This window comes from Gasterosteus aculeatus, chromosome 1, assembly GCF_964276395.1.
Source record: "Gasterosteus aculeatus chromosome 1, fGasAcu3.hap1.1, whole genome shotgun sequence".
NCBI classification, from domain to species: domain Eukaryota; kingdom Metazoa; phylum Chordata; class Actinopteri; order Perciformes; family Gasterosteidae; genus Gasterosteus; species Gasterosteus aculeatus.
In genome coordinates, this window is record NC_135688.1 from 23,899,401 (window position 1) to 23,917,284 (window position 17,884).

General features: G+C 45.8%; 3 protein-coding genes across 12 annotated transcripts; all 3 read right to left on the reverse strand.

Moving 5' to 3' along the window:
- Positions 1-509: 509 nt before the first annotated feature.
- prkag3a (protein kinase, AMP-activated, gamma 3a non-catalytic subunit) lies at positions 510-3,249 on the reverse strand. 9 transcript variants are annotated; one of them, XM_040179667.2, is made up of 13 exons: positions 3,094-3,249; positions 2,943-2,982; positions 2,715-2,827; positions 2,547-2,628; positions 2,385-2,443; positions 2,166-2,211; positions 2,007-2,061; positions 1,783-1,909; positions 1,516-1,681; positions 1,378-1,439; positions 1,119-1,265; positions 825-1,016; positions 510-738 (listed from the first exon to the last, which is right to left on the reverse strand). In XM_040179667.2, exons 1-12 carry the CDS (start codon positions 3,136-3,138, stop codon positions 900-902), a joined length of 1,059 nt encoding a protein of 352 aa, XP_040035601.2. In that variant the 5' UTR covers positions 3,139-3,249; the 3' UTR covers positions 510-738; positions 825-899. The 9 variants fall into 9 exon arrangements, with proteins under 9 accessions (XP_040035601.2, XP_077954211.1, XP_040035610.2 ...); XM_078098085.1 differs by having other exon boundaries at positions 2,151-2,211; positions 3,094-3,246; XM_040179676.2 differs by having other exon boundaries at positions 1,378-1,415; positions 3,094-3,242.
- Positions 3,250-3,624: 375 nt separating this feature from the next.
- cnppd1 (cyclin Pas1/PHO80 domain containing 1) lies at positions 3,625-7,410 on the reverse strand. The gene is made up of 8 exons (XM_040179642.2): positions 7,117-7,410; positions 6,509-6,611; positions 6,206-6,287; positions 5,999-6,119; positions 5,754-5,882; positions 5,602-5,663; positions 5,394-5,511; positions 3,625-5,289 (listed from the first exon to the last, which is right to left on the reverse strand). The coding sequence occupies exons 1-8, from the start codon at positions 7,177-7,179 to the stop codon at positions 4,660-4,662; spliced, it is 1,308 nt and encodes a 435-aa protein (XP_040035576.2). The 5' UTR covers positions 7,180-7,410; the 3' UTR covers positions 3,625-4,659.
- Positions 7,411-7,597: 187 nt separating this feature from the next.
- Positions 7,598-14,836, reverse strand: abcb6a (ATP binding cassette subfamily B member 6 (LAN blood group) a). 2 transcript variants are annotated; one of them, XM_040187488.2, is made up of 20 exons: positions 14,489-14,836; positions 13,615-14,138; positions 12,605-12,745; positions 12,320-12,509; positions 12,066-12,158; positions 11,785-11,977; positions 11,561-11,682; positions 11,316-11,425; positions 11,167-11,232; positions 10,905-11,030; positions 10,719-10,795; positions 10,568-10,631; positions 10,403-10,488; positions 10,237-10,294; positions 10,044-10,148; positions 9,695-9,869; positions 9,499-9,611; positions 9,255-9,349; positions 9,009-9,077; positions 7,598-8,901 (listed from the first exon to the last, which is right to left on the reverse strand). In XM_040187488.2, exons 2-20 carry the CDS (start codon positions 14,128-14,130, stop codon positions 8,751-8,753), a joined length of 2,550 nt encoding a protein of 849 aa, XP_040043422.2. In that variant the 5' UTR covers positions 14,131-14,138; positions 14,489-14,836; the 3' UTR covers positions 7,598-8,750. The 2 variants fall into 2 exon arrangements, with proteins under 2 accessions (XP_040043422.2, XP_077954253.1); XM_078098127.1 differs by lacking the exon at positions 7,598-8,901 and having other exon boundaries at positions 9,005-9,077.
- Between the last annotated feature and the right edge of the window lie 3,048 nt (positions 14,837-17,884).

Sequence of the window (17,884 nt, forward strand, 5' to 3'; positions counted from 1 at the left end):
TTTTTGAGATAAAATCAATCGCCTTTAGCAACAGGTGGACGAAGTAGCAATGAGATGATGAAAATATGAATATTTGATATATAAAGATATTCACATTTTAAAAGTATTAAATGTAATTGTGTAAATTATTTGATGACATTTTATCAGATAGGTTTATTCTTTTACTCTGGAGGCAACACATTTCCGGTTGCATTGTTGATTATTTCTGACAACTTGACTCAGCCACTGGCAGATGGGCGGACGGATCACAAGGCCAGTCACGCAACAAAAAAACAAACATAGTCACGTGGTTCCTTGTCGTTGAAGCTCAAGTGTACCACCGTGTGGTTAGAGATATGGCAACATTATAATTATAAAACACTTGATACCTGCAACATCCCTCCCCAACACGTTCACCCCCCTGCTCGCCTGGGGCTTTTTGTTGTTATTTTGTGAATTATTTATAAACGTGCCCTTCGGACATAGTTGACAATGCTGCAATAATCCAGGAAATACTGCACACCAGCAAGTTTTTATACAAATGTTTAATACAGAAATATACAGCTGTGATCACTTTGATCAAATGCAGCCAACATATACATTGTGCTGGGGATTGAATACAGTATCAAGGCCAGCTCACTAGTATCATTGTTTCTTGAACGCAGCACATAGATAACAAAATACATATTAACGTAAAGTAGCAAAGCCGAGGGATTATTTCCCCTCTTGTGGTTTCTTATTTCACTCTCAAGTTGATTTCTGAAACACATAAGCAAAAGCTACAATCATTCCACTAAGCAATTATTGTCATTATCCTAAAAAAAAAAGAGGCTTGAGAGGCCTACCCAGCGGTGTACGCGACCAGGACTCAAGCGTGCACGGGTGGTGAAGGAGGGAAGGGGACATTCTGTCCTCTGGTGCTAGGACAGAAGGGCATCAACACCTGCAGGGGTTAAGACCATGCCCTGCAGCAGGTCAGACAAAGAGACGATGCCCTTCACCACGTTAGCCCTGTCCACCAGGACCAGCCGATGGACCTGAGGGTAAGGAGGAAAAAAGACGAGGGAAGAATGTCCTTATATTTCACAACGTATGGGGAAATGTTTGAGACCATATACGCCTTTGAAGAATCCACCCACCTCTGCGTGGACTATCCGGTCTACGATGGTTTCCAAGGTTTCATAAGGGTAGCACTTGATTACTCCCTCCACGAAACACGAGCGCCCGTGCACGGCGTCCCGCATGGGCACGTCTAGGTTGTTGTAACTCTTCTGGGCTGCTAGATTCTGCAACGGAGCAAACATGGAACCCCTTAGCGTGTGAGCAGGTGTCAGCGGACGACGCCACAAAACGCAAGGACGATCAACGTTAGAGAGAACACTAAGACGTAGTACTCACAATCACATCAAATCTTGAGTAGAGTGACACCACTTTGCCTGAGAAAACAATGATTGGTGTATCTATATGGAAAATGGTAACAGATGTTTATACTGAATAATACGGCACTGCATGTAAAACACGCTTTAGAGAGCATACCTTGTTCGTCCACCACAGGTAGTGCAGACACCCGCCTTTCCACAAATATGGCGAGGGCGTCATAAAGCGTTGCCGTTTGCTGCACGGTGGCGATGTTCTTGAAGGTACCGATCCCGAGCTCCTGGATCTGCCTTCTCATGAAGGCCGGCTTGGGAATTTTTCTCCACTGAAAACGCCCGAAAACGACACGGTAATAGAAGTGCATCAACCCGTGCAGACATGCAAAATCAGGGAGGTAAATCCCATGCTAAACGTCTGCTTGCTCACAAATATGTGGAGGAACTTGAGGATTCTTTTGTGGGTGAGAATGTGCAAGACGTTCCCAGACTCTGGATCAATGACGGGCAGCCTGTGGATCTTATACTTAAGTAAGGAATAGACAGCATCAAAGAGGCTAAGAGGAAAGAGTAGAGGCGACAATTTACTGCGAGTAGACCAAAATGTAAACTGAGGTGGAATGTTTTTCCATGGATTTGGCCTGAGTGTGTTACCTGGCCTCTGGAGAAATACTAATGAGGATGCGATTGGAGCTCTGAAGGTAGACATCTAGACAGGAGAAGACACAGATCTCAAATGCTGATTCACAGAGGCGGGTGCGCCCGAGATGTCAACACTGATCCGGGGTGGTTATTTACTTTCAAATGAGTCACCTCTCCATGTCTCGATCTTGTGGCTCTCCAGCTCGTACATTTGAACCTTTCAGAGGGAAACCCAAATGGGAAGATACGAGTCAAGTGGGTCCAATCTAAACAACTCTGCAAAACCTGCTTTCCAGTGCTGCATATGGGACATACTGGCTATGATGTGAATAATAAAACTCATTTCTCATCTATGCTATAAGTGTTCAAATTTAGTGAAGTCATTCTCACCATAGGGGACCTGTAATAGTAATGGAGGATGTTGATGAAATCGGTAATAGTCAGCATACCTATGACAGAAAAGGATTTATGTTCCCACAGTTACAATTCACAGTGGCCGATACTTCATCACAAATACTCCATCACAAATACTCCATCAGACCCTTAACTTACCCACAAACCTCTGCAACTTGCTGTCCCACAACGGCGCCGCCCTCAAGCCATTTGCCACTAGTGCTAAAAAGGCCTTTTTTACCTTTTGGAAGTCAAAATGTCAAACAGTCAGTGAGGATTTGATAAGAGAATAAACCGAGGCTCACGCGCACGGGTCGCGTTCCTTACTGGTAGTTTCGTATCAAATATGACCAGTTTACAGCTGGTTGGAATGGCGTCATAGCAGCTGTGGCTCCTCATGAAGTCCATGTAGACGGCAGCGTCACGCTCTGTGAGGAATCCTGTCGTAGCACACTTAATAAACAGCTGAGCACACTACCTGATGCATTACACACACACACAACAGGCGTGGGCAGCCCAGATCCATATGCGTGCGGCCAATGGCTGCGGCCGTACCTTGTTTCTTCATTTCCTGCATCTTCCCTGGGAGTGACACCTACAACAGAGCAAGGGAAACACGACACGGTCAGAGTGGTTAGAAATCCACAAGGGCGACTTCCTCTCCAATAATATTTTGACCTTCTAGTTATGCTCAACCCAAAAGTACCGTTTCACCTGCGAGGGAGGCCCCGTGGTTCCTCTGCGTGTCCATGGAAAAGTGGATTGGAGAACAAGTGGAAGACGCAAAGGGCCGCGGGAGCTGCGCTGTTTTTTTTTTTTTTCCCTTTCCCCCAAAGCCTTCGGGTCTATATTAGGAGCGCTCGGGTGGCATGCGTCGGGCCAGGAGAGGAGGGGAAGGGTAAGAGGAGCTGGCACAGGCTCGGGGAGGGGGGGGAGGGACACTGAAGGCTCTGCCAGGACCAGACATCGGCTTCCCTTCGATTCTTTTCATAGTTTTAAACATCTGCTGCCAACTCGGGATCACATAGCCACCGTTTATTGGCTTCAGAGGCGTTGAATTCACCCGCGGAGATGATTTTTGCGACCAGAACGACCATGTCAGAAATTAAAATCTATATGGAGTAAATGTTAAGGGTCTGTACAGGCAAAGTCTTTCCAAGAGGCGTAAGTTACGAAGCGCATCGTTGGCTATAAACAAGTCGCACGCTGACAACAATTGACGACAATTAACAAAAGGTCAAATAAGTGCTTCCTTTATTATTTCCCGTTTCTCCTTTTTACAGATTTGTACAATAATTGCATTTTACACCATGTACAAAATGAAAGAACATTGTTCTGTATCAAATTCAAATGTTTTTTTGATTATAAAGTCAACGTCTCGGGGGACCACGCACACCACACACCAGAACCCTATTCGAAGTGACAAGAAACCCGCTGGAGCCCATAGGTATTAATCTCGCTTAACCTTTACCATGTTACAGAGAAGCGCCTGTCAGACTATACAACATACTGTCAACCCACAAAAGAAAAATTTGACAGACCTTTAACGCTATAAATGACCAGAATAGGTGGAGGTTCTTTTTCTCTTCCTGTGTGGCCATCGACCATTTTGCTGAGGTGTGAAGACGGCGTCTGCATTCAAACTGTCTACTTCCTGAATAAACTTTGTTTCACAAACAGTAACAGAAATATGGTGTGCAAAATCAGTGCTTGCTGCACATGTATGACAATTGTCTGATAAAAAAAGCATGTAAGCCATTCATGAAAAACACAATGCTAAAACAAAGCAAGTACGGATAAGCCCTAAAAGAAGTAGTCACAGTTAACGGAGTTAGTACCTTCTTCTCAGAGCTGCTTCATTAAAGAGAAAACGTACTTAAAACTAAACTCTTTTTTGCTGTGCAACCTCCCCACACCTTCATTAACTTGCAAAGTAGCAAGCAGCTTCACCATCTGTAATTTAATAACTCAAAACTCACACCACCACCAGATGGGTCTGAACTTTCGACCGTTAAATGTCAGTGGCAAAACACTTAAACAGTGGGAAAAAACATAAACTATCTTTAAATTGTGAATGGTGATATTTTTTTGTATTCTGAACGAGCTGCAGAGCATCAAACTATGGCGTTTTTTTTTTTTTTTTTGGCATCCGGAAAAGTAAACAAAACATGACTTGACAAAGTTGATGAGTCATGAAAACACGACGCTGTTTTTTTTTTATTCCAGAGTCCACGAGCACAGGTCGACGGCAGGAGTGGGAGGGTGCCAATCGCTACCCGGGCATCAGCAGAGCTTGGGCTTTGTCAACGGGTAGCATGGACTTTGGGTGGGAGGGTCCCAGCTGTATGGGGGGAAACACCCCCAGGCGAGAGTTCAGGTTGGGCTGCGCCCCTCCGAGGAGGCCGGAAGCCAGCCAGGGCGCGCGGTGTTGATGTTGATGGTCCTCTCTGGGGCCGTGAGCTGTCGAGGTGTTTCGGAGACCGCATTGAAGAGGAGGAAAGGATGCGAGGCAGCCGGGACAGAAGAAGGAGGCGGGAGACCAGGCTCGGGGTGTTTCTGTCCCGGAATCAGTTTCAGGATGTATGTGACCCATCGAGGCAAGGAGGGAGCCCCAGAGACACAATAGCGAAGTTTCAGAGGTAGGGGGGCTTTGTATGGGTTCCTGGCCAATTCCAAGTGCACCGCTCCGATGGCTCACACTCTTGTTGGCCAGGTTGCAACAGGGGAGGGCCGGAGGAGGAGCTTCTGTATTTGGGTCGGTGTGAAGGTCGGGGCTAATCTCAGCCGGAGGTGGGAGCAGGGACTGTCCGCTTTTGGAGAGGCTGAACTGGTGCAGCACAGCGCTGGTTGCAATAAGGCCGGCCACACTGGTCAGGTACACCAGGCCAAGCATACAGGAAACCTGTAGAAAAAAAATACAATAAAATAAATCGGATTAAATAAATGGAGGTAAAATACAGCTGAAACATACCAAGCCTATAAAAACAGCCTCTCCATCCTTTTTACCTTAGTGAAGTGCTGGCAGATGGCTGTGAGGGCGTGACTCCACGCCGACTGCTCCAGTAGCACACAAAGGTCAGTGTAGGTGAACCAACCGCGTTTCATCCCCTGCCGCTCTGCAATGCTGGTGATGTAGGGGCCACAGTCAGAAATATATATTCCCCCCCCACACACAAAAGTTTGGTTTCAAATTTGACAAATCAAACTACGGTACCTGGTTTCCACTTGACTCAGCACATCAAATAAGTCATTTGGCTCCGTGAAGAGGCTCCACTCCTAGAAGATTTTAGGACACAGTGGTTGAGACAAAGAACTAGAACTAGAACACACACATAAAAAGGCAAATGCGTGCACACACAGACTTACAATGGCGTTCAAGAAGTTAATCTCCAGGTTATTGACGGTTTTGACGTCCAGTTTCCCAGCCGCTCCCCACTCGTCGTTGAAAACCTCTTCTTCCTCGCCTTCGTCGTACAGGTACTTGCTGGCAACCATCTTATTCGAAGAAGAATCGGTGGAATGAGATCAAACAGCAGTCTGGGACCCACATGTACCAAACTGCTTTCAGAAATCACGAGTGACACGTTCAGATCGACCCATGAACCACATACCATGGAGATCAGGAAGAGGTCAGAGGATGAGATCTTTTGTAGGTACTCAGGGTTTCTATGTCGGAGCCTTTCTATGTAAACTAGAGCCAGCATCATGGCACAGGGCGAGATGCAAGCCTCCCTGGAGTGAAACAAAATTCATTTGGTTTTAGATGTGTGACAGGCAGTGTACGATTAGTTCCTGCAAGAATGTTAAAAAGTACAAACCTGGAAACATGAGCAGCATACTTCTTCTGGAGCTTGCGTATGGGGCTTGGGGCGGACTTCTGGAATATTTCAACAGCGATATCTGGAATCACAGGACACGAAGACTAAAGTGATCTTGCGTGCGATCATAATCGATCGATCGGAGACGCGAAAGGTTTCACGTAACGTTACACGGGGGGAAACGGAACTGTATTATTCAGCAACAAATGTGCCCCTTTCTTTACATTGACTTACTACAGCGAGTCAGAAAAGAACAACTTGCAACTTGTGAGCGAACCCGCGTACATTCAGCACACAACTCACCTGTAACAGGAAAAGAGAAGGAATCTAGAGACACGTCTTGGTCCAGGCCATAATAGAGTCGCTTTCTCACTCGTTCTGTCAACCGCTGGTGTCCAGGAAGAAACTGGGGAACCACAACACCGGCGTTAGCATACGTTAGCTAACTACAATGCTAAGGTTAACTTAGTCCTGGGGGAAACACAAGTTAACGTAAACACAAAACACAGCAAGATCGTCTAGTACACCGCACAGTAATAGATGACGTGTTTACAGCAGCATGTAACGGTATTGTTATACGACACTGAAACGTTATAGCGTTAGCTCAGCTAACGTTATAACGTCAGTTAGTTAGCGAATACGTTATATCGTTAACTTAGCTAACATTAGCTAAGCTAACATGCGGCCTATAAGTTGCTCAAAGTTAACGAGTGCCAGCGAAAATATCCAGCTTTTCTTTACTAGGTCTCTTGAAATGGCATTGTATTAGAGACAATAATCGAATTTATTCGACATTAGCTAGCCAGGTGAGGTCGTAGCGAGCTCCCCGGGCACCATATTCGGACATAATCAACAGCTAGCTCAGCTAACGCCCGCGTCGTGCGTTGACCTGTCGTAACGCAACAACATACCGTGAACTCCTGGAAGTCCGAAAACTGAAATGTGTTTTCGTTGAATAAAGCGTCGAAATCCATATCTACTGTAGGTTTGACATCAGTCCGCCAAATGTTGAAAAAGACGACTGTTCGAGCCCCCCCAACCCGGATGACAAGAAGAGCGCCTCCGATAGGAACACGCCCTGACCCGAGACAGTTCTCCGGGAGCTACAGTTTGCTTTGTTGACACATTACTGCCACCTTCTGGAGATACTACAACTAGCGTTTTCGGCTTAAGCTTCGCGCTTTGGGCAGTTTGCAATTCGAGGTCTACAGCGCCACCCAGCGTTACGGAATATGAATAACGCCATTCTATTTTTAACTAAAGACAATATAATCAAAAACTAAAAACTACAAATAATTGAAACTCTATGCACACATCAGGATACTGTACACACAAATGCGTGCACAAACCAGCTGTCCTCAAATTAGAACTATACAAAAGCTGCACACACCCTCTTTATCCATCACTTTTATTTGCAGCTTTTGGGGGTAAAAAGTTTCTCCCGTTTCTGTGGAGATACATCGGTTTACCTCAGATTGTAAAACTTCTTCTTGCAAGGTCATTACAAGAATGCCCAACTCAGAGAAGTTAACAGTTAAATTGTAAATACTAGACTCCTTACTCTAAAAATGAGTAACTTAAACTTGACTTAAATTAAAATATCACTGGGAAATGCCTGCAGTGTTTTGATTATACAGTAAAACCTGCAATTCAAATATAAATATATATGTATAATATAAAGTAATATATATAAAGCTTTGTAATGCAAACACAAAACATCAATTGATTGCAAATTCTTACGTATATGAATGTAAATATAAAATACAGATATATTACATTCATTGAGAATAACGTTGTGTGTTATTAGTTTGAAGGTACATCTTCTTCCGGATGGATTATTTCACTTCCAATGCAGCAAAAGCAGATCGAACTGGTAACGTGCCTCCATGACATCCATGTACCAACATGTGTGGGAATGAACAAATCCAAAAACATTTTTTTAAATAATTCACATCAATTCTGACCTTTAATTGTTGTGTATCCATTAAACCCTGCCAACGATTTAGTGAATACGATGATCAGAAAAAGAACACACCAGCTTTACCTTAGCAATCACAGTTATACAGACACTTACACTAGAAAAAGTATTTTCATAACGTCTACCAAAAATGTAAAAACTTAAATGCAGCAAAAGAAATCCCTGACATTTTGTATACCAAAGAATGACTTGTCTTTCATATGACATAATGTAGTGGACAACTGAGCCATGAGCCTCCTGAGTGTTTTTATTCCCCTACCTTTAGCTAGTCTTCCCTTTTGAATAACAGGCCATAGAATATAAAGTGAATGCCTCTTTCATTTTCTGGCGACAGCAAAAACTAAACCACCAATGCTGAATACGAAAAAGAAAAAGGCAATATTAAAAAGCTGGCAGGACGGATTCATGAATTACAACATTATAAATAAAAAAGTAAACCCAGAAGTATGGAGCAAAATTAAATAATTCATTCCCTATTTAGCCTTGGTATTGAAGGTTTGAACCAAACATTCAGTTTCAGTAAAGAACAAAATAAAACTACCCCTAACAAAACACTAATAAATACATTCAGTGGCCGGAGGAGGTCGATGGCGGCTGCAGTTTTTCAGACGTGAGGTCTTTGGCTTCTGTGTCCGACGACGAATCGGTGTCCTGGGCCTGCTGCTGCCTCATCCACATGTCGGAGTACAAGCCCCCCTTGAGCAGCAACTCCTCGTGTCTGGGATGGCGAGAGAGAGAGAGAGGGGGGGGTGGGTCACTTGGAGCTCAAGGGGGGTGGGGGGGGGGATCATCGGCACAACTCTCAGAAAGACCCGTCACACTTACCGTCCTCGCTCGGCGATGCGGCCGTCGCTGATCACCAGAATCTGGTCGGCTCCGATTATGGTGGACAACCTTTTTACGTAGAGAGACATTCTTTAGTCAAAACAACTGAAACAGACCAAATTAAAACCCTTCAAAAAAAAAAAAAAAAAAAAAAAAAAAAAAAAAAAAATATATATATATATATATATATATATATATATATATATATATATTAAAAAAAATATATAAAATCACGCCATTTTTCACCTGTGAGCCACGACGACTGTCGTACGGTTGATGCAGACTTTGGCCAGCGAGGTCTGGATGTTGCGTTCAGTCTGCGTGTCCAGTGCAGAGGTGGCCTGCAGACAGAAAACTATTAGTTACAACTGACAGAACAACAACAACCGAGCCATTTAAAGCGGAGTGACAGGGAAGGCTTTGATTGCTGGGATTTAAAGTTTCTGTCTTCTGTGCCCTCAGGTATCACTGCTACGTTAGGTCATCTCACCTCATCCAGCAGGACGATCTGTGGCGCTTTGAGGATGGTTCTGGCGATGGCCACCCGTTGCTTTTCGCCTCCACTCAGCTTCAGGCCTCTTTCGCCCACCTGCGTATCGTAACCTGCAAAAAAAACAGAGGTAAGCTGGTTAAAACCTGGGAGATTCACTTCCCTCTCATCGCTTTTAATCTATTCTCTAGGTCACCTTCGGGGAAGGTCATGATTTTATCGTGTATGTCGGCGGCCAGGGCAGCCTCCTCCACCTCATGGTCGCATGCGGAGACGCGGCCGTAGCGGATGTTGTCCCGGATGGTATCGTTGAAAAGCACCGTGTCTTGGGGGACCACGCCGATGTGTGCGCGCAGAGATCTCTGCGTCACCTGAGGAAACACGTGGCACAGATATTTTCTGGAACTGGAAAGCTCATAATAACTCTGGTATATACACACTTTTTAAAAGTATGGGCCTTTGCTGTGCTTTTATTACTGTATTATATGTATATATATGCACATACATAAATATCAAAGACTGTCTATATGTAGTCAAATACTCACTTTTGATATATCTTGCCCGTCGATGTTGATGCAGCCTCCCTGAACGTCATAGAAACGAAAGAGGAGTCTCATGATGGTGCTCTTCCCAGAGCCCGATGGTCCCACCTGGGGAGATTAGAAGGAAAAGGCACCTCTGAACAGAAGGTTGGCACTTTGACTGTATTGGTAATTTGAATTGAGAGGTGTTCTTTACCACGGCACAGGTCTGTCCTGGAAGGACAGTGAAGGAGACATCCTTGAGAATCTGCTTGCTGGAAGGCAGAGAGAAAACGGGAGAACGGAGTCTCGTAATTGAATAAAATAAACAACTATTTCAGCAGCAGTCATTTCTGCTGCAACCGAAACACACGCGAACTAACCCGTCGACGTAGTTGAAGTAGACATTCTTGAACTCCACCATTCCCTTTTTGTACTGAAGACTCCCTGCATTTACATCATCTTTGACCTGCGCGGGAGGACAAATACGGAAGGCGTTAAAAAGAGGTCATCGCGACACAGAGGGTGAGAACACACAAAAAAGTCACCTCTTCGTCCTCTTCGAAAAGCTTGAACATGCTCTCCATGTCGATGAAAGAATTCTGGATCATTCTGTGGTAAAGAAAAACAGAAGGACTTCACCAGAAGACAGGACCGTGAGGGCCAATGGATCGTTACCGACTTAATGCTTCCTCTTACCTGTAGTAGGTACCAAACCAGTTGAGGGGGGTGTACAACTGGATGATGTAGGAACCAAAAAGAACAAAATCTCCAACCTGAGACAAGAGCATTTTTCATTTTTATTTTCTTTCCAATCAAACAGACTTCACTTCCTGATCGGTTTAAACCTGCAAAGCGCCTTGTAAAGTACGACGTCGCCGGTACCTGAAACTTTCCTTCCGTCACAAAGTAAGCACAGAGCAGGGAGCCGGCCAGCAGGCCCCCACCGATGATGACGTTCTGTGTCTGGTTGAGGAAGGCCAGGGACGCCTGGGCCTTCCACTCCGACACCTAAAAAGGGGCGGGAGCAGAAAAGATCAAATCGACCGATCCCTGCCCGGCCGTTGTCAAATACAAACTGCTGATTTGTAGGACACGAGCTTGATAAGATCTCATGTCTGTCCAGATTCAAAGTTGTCCGACTTGCCTGGTATTTCAAGATGGCGTCCTCGAAACGCCCGACCTCGTAGTTCTCTGCATTGTAGTATTTCACCTGTTGAATAGAATATAAAAAAATGAAATAAAAACTTCTTGGATTGATGGAAACTCCTCCATAAGACAAAATGCCTGATGTACCGTCTCAAAGTTCAACAAGGAGTCCACCGCCTTGGTCTTGGCATTGTTGTCCTTCTGATTCATGTCTCGTCTGTACTTGGTTCTCCACTCCGTGATGATGATGGTCAGAGCTGGGGGGTGTGGGGGGAAACACGTTCCACTAAGCTCACCACATCTTAAATATCGCCATTAAATGATAATGACAAATATATAATGACAAAATGACAATTTCTCGGATTGCCGCGTTTTCAACGGGCGCTACTTACTGAGGTACAGGCCCATGCAGACAAAAACTATGAGGCCGAACCAGGCGTTGAAATTGGTGATGAAGTAGATGATGGAAATGACAATGTCGGCCATGGTGGGGATGATGCTGAACACGATGTAGCTGTGGGGGACACGAAGGGAATCCGTGAGTTTATTACACGGCCAGAAAGAAAAAAGTAGGAGTCTGGAGGAAATCCCCTCATCCATTCCACGGCTGCCTCACCTGAGCAGGCTGTTGATGGAGGTGGTGCCGCGGTCGATGCTCCTCAGCACGTCGCCGGTCTTGCGGCCCAGGTGCCAGCGCAGCGAGAGCGAGTGCAGGTGGCTGAACAGGCGCACCTGCACCACGCGGTTGGTGAACTGCTGCACCCGGATCCACAGGAAGGAGCGCAGGTTACTGATGAAACCCGACGCGCCTGGGGGAAGGGGGAGCGGGAGGGGCAATGATTGGTACGGCGGACTCAAATTATCACTTGGGAAGTGTTCAACTTGTCTTGGTCCTACCTGCACCGCCGCCCTGCAGGAACTTGAGCAGGACATAAAGGCACACGGTGGTGGCCAGAGAGCGCCAGCTGCTGCCGTCGGTCAGCTTGTTCACTGAGAGGGACAAAAGACATTACGTTGTCACATCACGCATCCTATTAGCACGATTAGCGCGCCGCTGAGCTTCCCGGCAAGGCACGGCCCGTTTAACCCCAGAAGTGAATTAGGCAAACGTCTGGGTGTGCGGGGATCAGGCAAAGAGATCGGCCCCTCACCGATATTCTTGTAGTAGATGGGCACAAAGACGTTGACGACCCTCTCGATTCCCAGCAGCGTCAAACAGAAGACGACCAGAAGCTGGAGGAAGGTGTTCCCCCGGGGCCACATGTAGGGAAGAAGCACGCGGACCTTCTTCCTGAAACCCAGCCAGGTGGATTGGTTCTCTTCTGGTCCACCCAAAAGGCCCTGAGACAAAGAGAAATGTGTTGAATAATGAACATAAAAAACCCTGCATTGTGGCCCAATAGGAGCATCCCAGGGAAAACGTGCGCGCCGCTCACCCGTCCGCTGCCCTCTACGTCCCGCTCGTCTTCGTTAATCAGGAGCATGTACGGTTTCCGTGGCAACCCCGGAGCTTTGAGACCGATGAAGAAGAGCAGCCCGGTGCCTGTGTAGCGCATCAGCCACAGGAAGAACTGAACCTGAGGGGATCATTGGAAATTCAAAAAAGATCAATATGGATACCAGTGAATCCGCATTGTTCGGTGTTCATCATACAGTTTTGTATGACAAAATTACTAAATGAGGGGTGTCATTTACAACACAATGAAGTATTTGAGCAATTTACATCCATGTATAATAAGTTATTATTTAAATGATAAAATATTTGTTCTTGACTTGTGTTTGTTGTTTCAAGTTTGAAACTGAGCAGAGAATAAACCGTTTGAGGTGTAGATTTGGAAAAAACCCCACAAAACAACATAGCAAAAAACCCCTACAAAAGTCATGCTTACAATTACACAACTAGTTATGGTACTGACTCGGTGTGGGAGGGGCTAGAGGCGGGTCTGATGATTTGATTGGTTAGCAGTGGGCCTGGAATCTGATAGTCAGAATGAGTAGTGACTCAGCAAAAAAACAGGCTCTCCTCTTGGCCACACGGTTGCGGTTTCAGATTGCTTACATGCCTGCCTCCCTTTGTTAGCGTGCAATGGACACTTAACATAAGAAAGACTGGACGGCTTAGTGCCGGGTGCAGAGACATAGGCGTGTGTCATAAAAACACACCTACGTCTTCTTTAACATTAAAGAACCTTTGACCCACTAGCCGGTGAAAGCACACATAGCACATCCTTAAAACAACAAAAAGAGATGCCAGAGAGCGAGATTGAAATGAGATGAATAGATCGGAATGGGGATAAATGACATGCAGGCCCTGTATGCCGGTACGAAGCACAGCGGCATCTGAACGACATATGCAGGGTACCATATTTATATAACTGAAAACTGCATATCACTTGGCAAAGTCCTTTTCACCTCTAATGTGACATTTGACCCGCCCCCTCCTCACCTGTTGCTCAGCGTTCTCCAGGCCCCACCACCAGTGCGGACTGAACCAAGAGACGAAGGCCAAGTTCTCCGCCGAGAACGCCACGGCCCAGAACAGCAGCAGGGCCGCGCTGTGGCCCCTCGTCCGGGACATCAGCAGGGCCCTCCGTCTCTCCACCCTCAGCAGGGCTACGGACCAGCCCCAGGCCAGCGCGGAGAAGCAGCCGTACAGCACCGCGTATCCCGGGAGCTCTCCCCCGCTGGCGGCCCGCCACACCGCCCCGCCCGCAAACTGGAAGATCAGGAGGACGGAGAGGGCCAGCTGGAAGCCGTAGAGGCAGGAGCGCGGGATGAACTTTGGCTCCATCGCCGTGCCATATTTCTGGTAGAAGACGCAGTGGACGGTGCCCAGGAAGAAGGCCATGGTGAGCAGGATGGAGGGGACCAGGGTGAAGTAGAAGCATGGGGAGATGCCCTCGTCCACCCAGGTGCGAGAGATGGAGGAATTGGTTTCGCAGTAACCCTGAATGAACACCATGGCTGAAACTGGAGGGGGGGCAGAGAGTGTGTCAGCAGAGAAGCATCACAACCGGAAATAAAAGCACAAGTGGGTCAATAAACGTGGGACACATCGTCCTGCTGAAGAAGTGCCTGGACTCGCTTTACACACTTGCATGGGTGCAACACAACTCTGCCATAATAGGTGTAGTGGACCTCAGCGACATTTTTTTTGCTGAGTCATGGTTAACTCTACTGCTTAGATATGGACCGTATCCCCACAAACGGAGTGAAACGCTTTTGTGTTGGCGTTTAGTATTCTCCAGTAGCGTTCATATGGAGATAACAAAGACGAATGTAACACCATACACGTAGAACAACATTAACGGTAAACTCACCGTATTTGGCGGGCGGAAAAGGTTTACGTCAACTTCGGTCTTCTGGACGACGCACTCGTCATAAACAGAGGTTACTCCAGAGAAGCTAGCAAGTCACACAGATTAGCGGTGAGCTAGCTCGGTCGGCTTTACGCGACTTGAAAACAAACGGCAGTTTAAAACGTGGCGGAGCAGCGCTCAGGCGATGCACAGCCGCGCGTCTGTCATCGCTACCACCAAGTTGTCCTCGTTACGTGCATGTTGGTTCAAGTGGCTCCAATCCGTGACTCGGCGATTGACGCTTTACGCAACAGCGTTCGATTGCTTTGGTCTGTGAGGGCACGCGGCGCCCCACGGAGGCTTAAAACGTAGTAAAAAAAAAAAAGTAGAGGACAAAATAAAATTATGCGGAAGGTGTTTTTGGAAAAGAAGTTGTGCATTTACAATTTCAAGTAAATGTACAAAAGTCGGTTATTGCCAGCTACTGTAAGAACAAGGTTGTAATTAAAAATACTCATTATGGATTCTATTTTTCATATATAGGCCTACATATAGTTCACATATTGTGAGTAGTTTTACTCTCCTTTTTAACTACTTCATGTGTTGTTGGATTGTTTAATCGCATGATTTATGTTTTACCTAGTATGTTTTGGATTAAACTTTTAAACTGAATGTAGCTTGTTTCAAATAAATGTGGAGTATTGTATGTCCCTGTGAAATGAATATAAAGTGACAGGAAAATTTGAAGTAGTACCTCAAGCAAATATATTTAGTTATATTTCCCCATTGTAAATGAGATAAACTTCAACAGTTCAATGAAAAGAGCAATGCTATTCCTTGATCTAATATAACTTTACAAGCCGATTTTTGTCCTTTATTTTCAGTTGAGATTACATTTTCTCCATAAACCAAGCGGAGGAATGCAAAACTCTAATTTCATACCCAAAATGAAAAATAAAAGATAAAAGATAAAAGATTTTATCTATCTTATTGGCTTGTGATTGGAATAAATATACCTGGAATGAAAGGACACCTTGCAGTGCCACAAAATGATCAAGAGATGGCAGTAAATACTAAGGTATAATCAGACAAAACCGCCGTATTATACAATAGGCATTAAAACTTCCCACGAGAGACACAGGTGGTGGGAAAAAACAAGTCCTGGAGATGGGAAATGGTAATAATGAATAGCATTCTATCAATGCTAACGCTGTTATTCACAGCCATATGAAGTGAACAAGCGATTACAGAAACAACGCCTCTTCCTCCGAAAGGAGCCAATTTAAAGTCAAAGGAACATAGGAAGTCTTTCAGTGATGAGAGGGTTTAAGCTTAGAGCTTTTCCCATCAAAGTGTAAATTCAGGGTTGAGTACAAAGACTGGAAGTGACTCAAAAGCCATCTGTCGCGTCTGCCCTTCCTGAGGGGATGAATGAAAGACTCGGCAGACTAAAGTGTGTGTATTTGTGTGTACCTGCATGTGAAGGAATAAAAAATGGGAAGCGTATCCTAATGTGAAAGAGGAAGAAGCTTACGCACACACACGCACACACACACACAGGCCACAAGCTGAGATGGGAAAAGGGGTAAATCTTATCATTTAGAGCCTTCACAATGGGCATAAAGAGCTGCTAATCTGCTTCATCTCCCCGGCTCTTTTGTGCGAGTGGAAATGGACCTTCTGTCCATCGGCTGCTTCAAACCCCGCTCCTTTGTCTCCGAGTGGATGTGACGGCCTGCCCATCACAAACCCCTCATCTCTCTCCCCTTTTGTGGCTGTCTCCAACCTCAGCACACAGGCTCAGCTGGAGCCCCCGTAAGTCCGTTAAGGTGTTTCTTTTATTTCGCTCAATCTCACCTTTTTCCCTCATTCTCATTTATGCTTCTTTGTCCGCCTGAAGCTGTCTGACACGCGGGGATAGTAAAAGGCGGGGATAAAATGGATGTGTGCGCCAATCTAATCCCTTAATTTAGAGAGAAGAGAATGCCGGTACTGCTAGGAATGCTACGTCCAATCTCATTAGTACTGAAGGCGATCAATGAAGCTTGGGGTTCTGTTGAATGCGGTATTCACAGAAGGATTGGGCTTTGTGTGACACCGTTCTTACCAGTAGCCCAATGGCGGATGACCTTTGCGAATAAATAAAGATACAGCTCTTTTGCTGTTTATAAACGTGAAAGTATAAGCTGTGTGTCACTCTCTGTGTCGAGTTGAGTTCTCCATTTAGTACGTTTTCAGCCGGTTTCATCATAGTGGTACTCGAGTGGAAGGACCACCTCCCGCTTTTGAGTGGAGGCGCTTTCGTCTGACAGATTTTCTGCTAGGGGTGAATAAAAAAAATGCTCTTTTATTGTTTCCTTATACTTTATGAGAGTAAATTCAGAGCCTTGAAACGAGCGATGGCTCACGGGGTCGATGGACTCGACCCCGTGAGCAGGTTTGAAAGAGCTGGACGTCGTGTCTCTGAGCTTGAGCCTGGACTGTCGGGCCTCGGTGCCCCACAGCTAAGCCACCTTCTTCTGCAGGGATAGCCCCCCCCCCCCCCCAGCCAGTGAGGGGAGAGCCAGAAGGTGAGCGAGAAGTGGTTGAGGAAGACAGACAGAAGATGGAGTGTGTGTGTCTGTGCAAGATAACACAGGCTGGAGGAATTAGACTGACGCCCTGGTGTCTCAGCGTGTGGGCGAATCTGTCCCAGATACAGAGGCATAGAGGTATTGTTAGAGGAGACGCAAGGTCCCAAAAGTAACCTATCTACACATTTCAGGCACAACGGACTGGAAAAACTAGCAGCAGCTTCGTCCAATACGGCACACACACACACACACCCACACACAGACCAGTTGACATATAAATGTCTGGAGCCGCACACTCTACGTCTCCTTCCCTTGTGGACTTGCCAAACCTCTTGCATCCCGAGTGCCCCCCCCCTGTACAATCACCTTACAACTATTTCGCTGACTCACATCTCATTAACACTTGTAGCTCCCTGAGAAAAAGGGAAATGCAGATTGCAGAATGTTGATGGAACGAAAGGGTTGTGCGCCTTGTGGGCTGCATAAGACATATCAGTACAATGGAAGATGAGCTTGGCGATCCCCTTTTGGGCGAGTGCTTGTGCTGCATCGCTGACCATAATTCAATGTTGAATGAAGTGCACGCTTTATGGACTAGAAGATACACAGATTTAAAGTGCACTAAAGGAGGCGTAAAGATGAATGGAGGCGATGTCTAGAGAGGTTTCTGAAAACTCATGGATTTGATGCAAATTCTCTATTTAATCCCTTTGAATAATTTATTTTTTCCAATTTATTAAACTCTCTTAGGAACAGAATGCCACACATCTTCAAGGCAGTTCAAAATAATGCACAAGAAGGCAGGATTATCTCATCAAAAGCCAAGAAAATAAACACCATCTAT

Excerpts from the sequence above, each read along its gene's own strand:
- prkag3a (XM_078098085.1), bottom strand. The coding sequence starts at position 3,138 with ATGGACACGCAGAGGAACCACGGGGCCTCCCTCGCAGGTGAAACG. Across the intron at positions 2,983-3,093 it reads CCTCCCTCGCAGGTGAAACG|GTGTCACTCCCAGGGAAGAT; the intron begins GTACTTTTGGGT and ends GCTCTGTTGTAG. Across the intron at positions 2,212-2,384 it reads ACTATTACAGGTCCCCTATG|GTTCAAATGTACGAGCTGGA; the intron begins GTGAGAATGACT and ends TCCCTCTGAAAG.
- cnppd1 (XM_040179642.2), bottom strand. The coding sequence starts at position 7,179 with ATGGATTTCGACGCTTTATTCAACGAAAACACATTTCAGTTTTCGGAC. Across the intron at positions 6,612-7,116 it reads CGGACTTCCAGGAGTTCACG|TTTCTTCCTGGACACCAGCG; the intron begins GTATGTTGTTGC and ends GTGGTTCCCCAG. Across the intron at positions 6,120-6,205 it reads TATGCTGCTCATGTTTCCAG|GGAGGCTTGCATCTCGCCCT; the intron begins GTTTGTACTTTT and ends GTTTCACTCCAG.
- abcb6a (XM_040187488.2), bottom strand. The coding sequence starts at position 14,130 with ATGGTGTTCATTCAGGGTTACTGCGAAACCAATTCCTCCATCTCTCGC. Across the intron at positions 12,510-12,604 it reads ACGTAGAGGGCAGCGGACGG|GGCCTTTTGGGTGGACCAGA; the intron begins GTGAGCGGCGCG and ends TCTTTGTCTCAG. Across the intron at positions 10,632-10,718 it reads TGGTTTGGTACCTACTACAG|AATGATCCAGAATTCTTTCA; the intron begins GTAAGAGGAAGC and ends TCTTTACCACAG.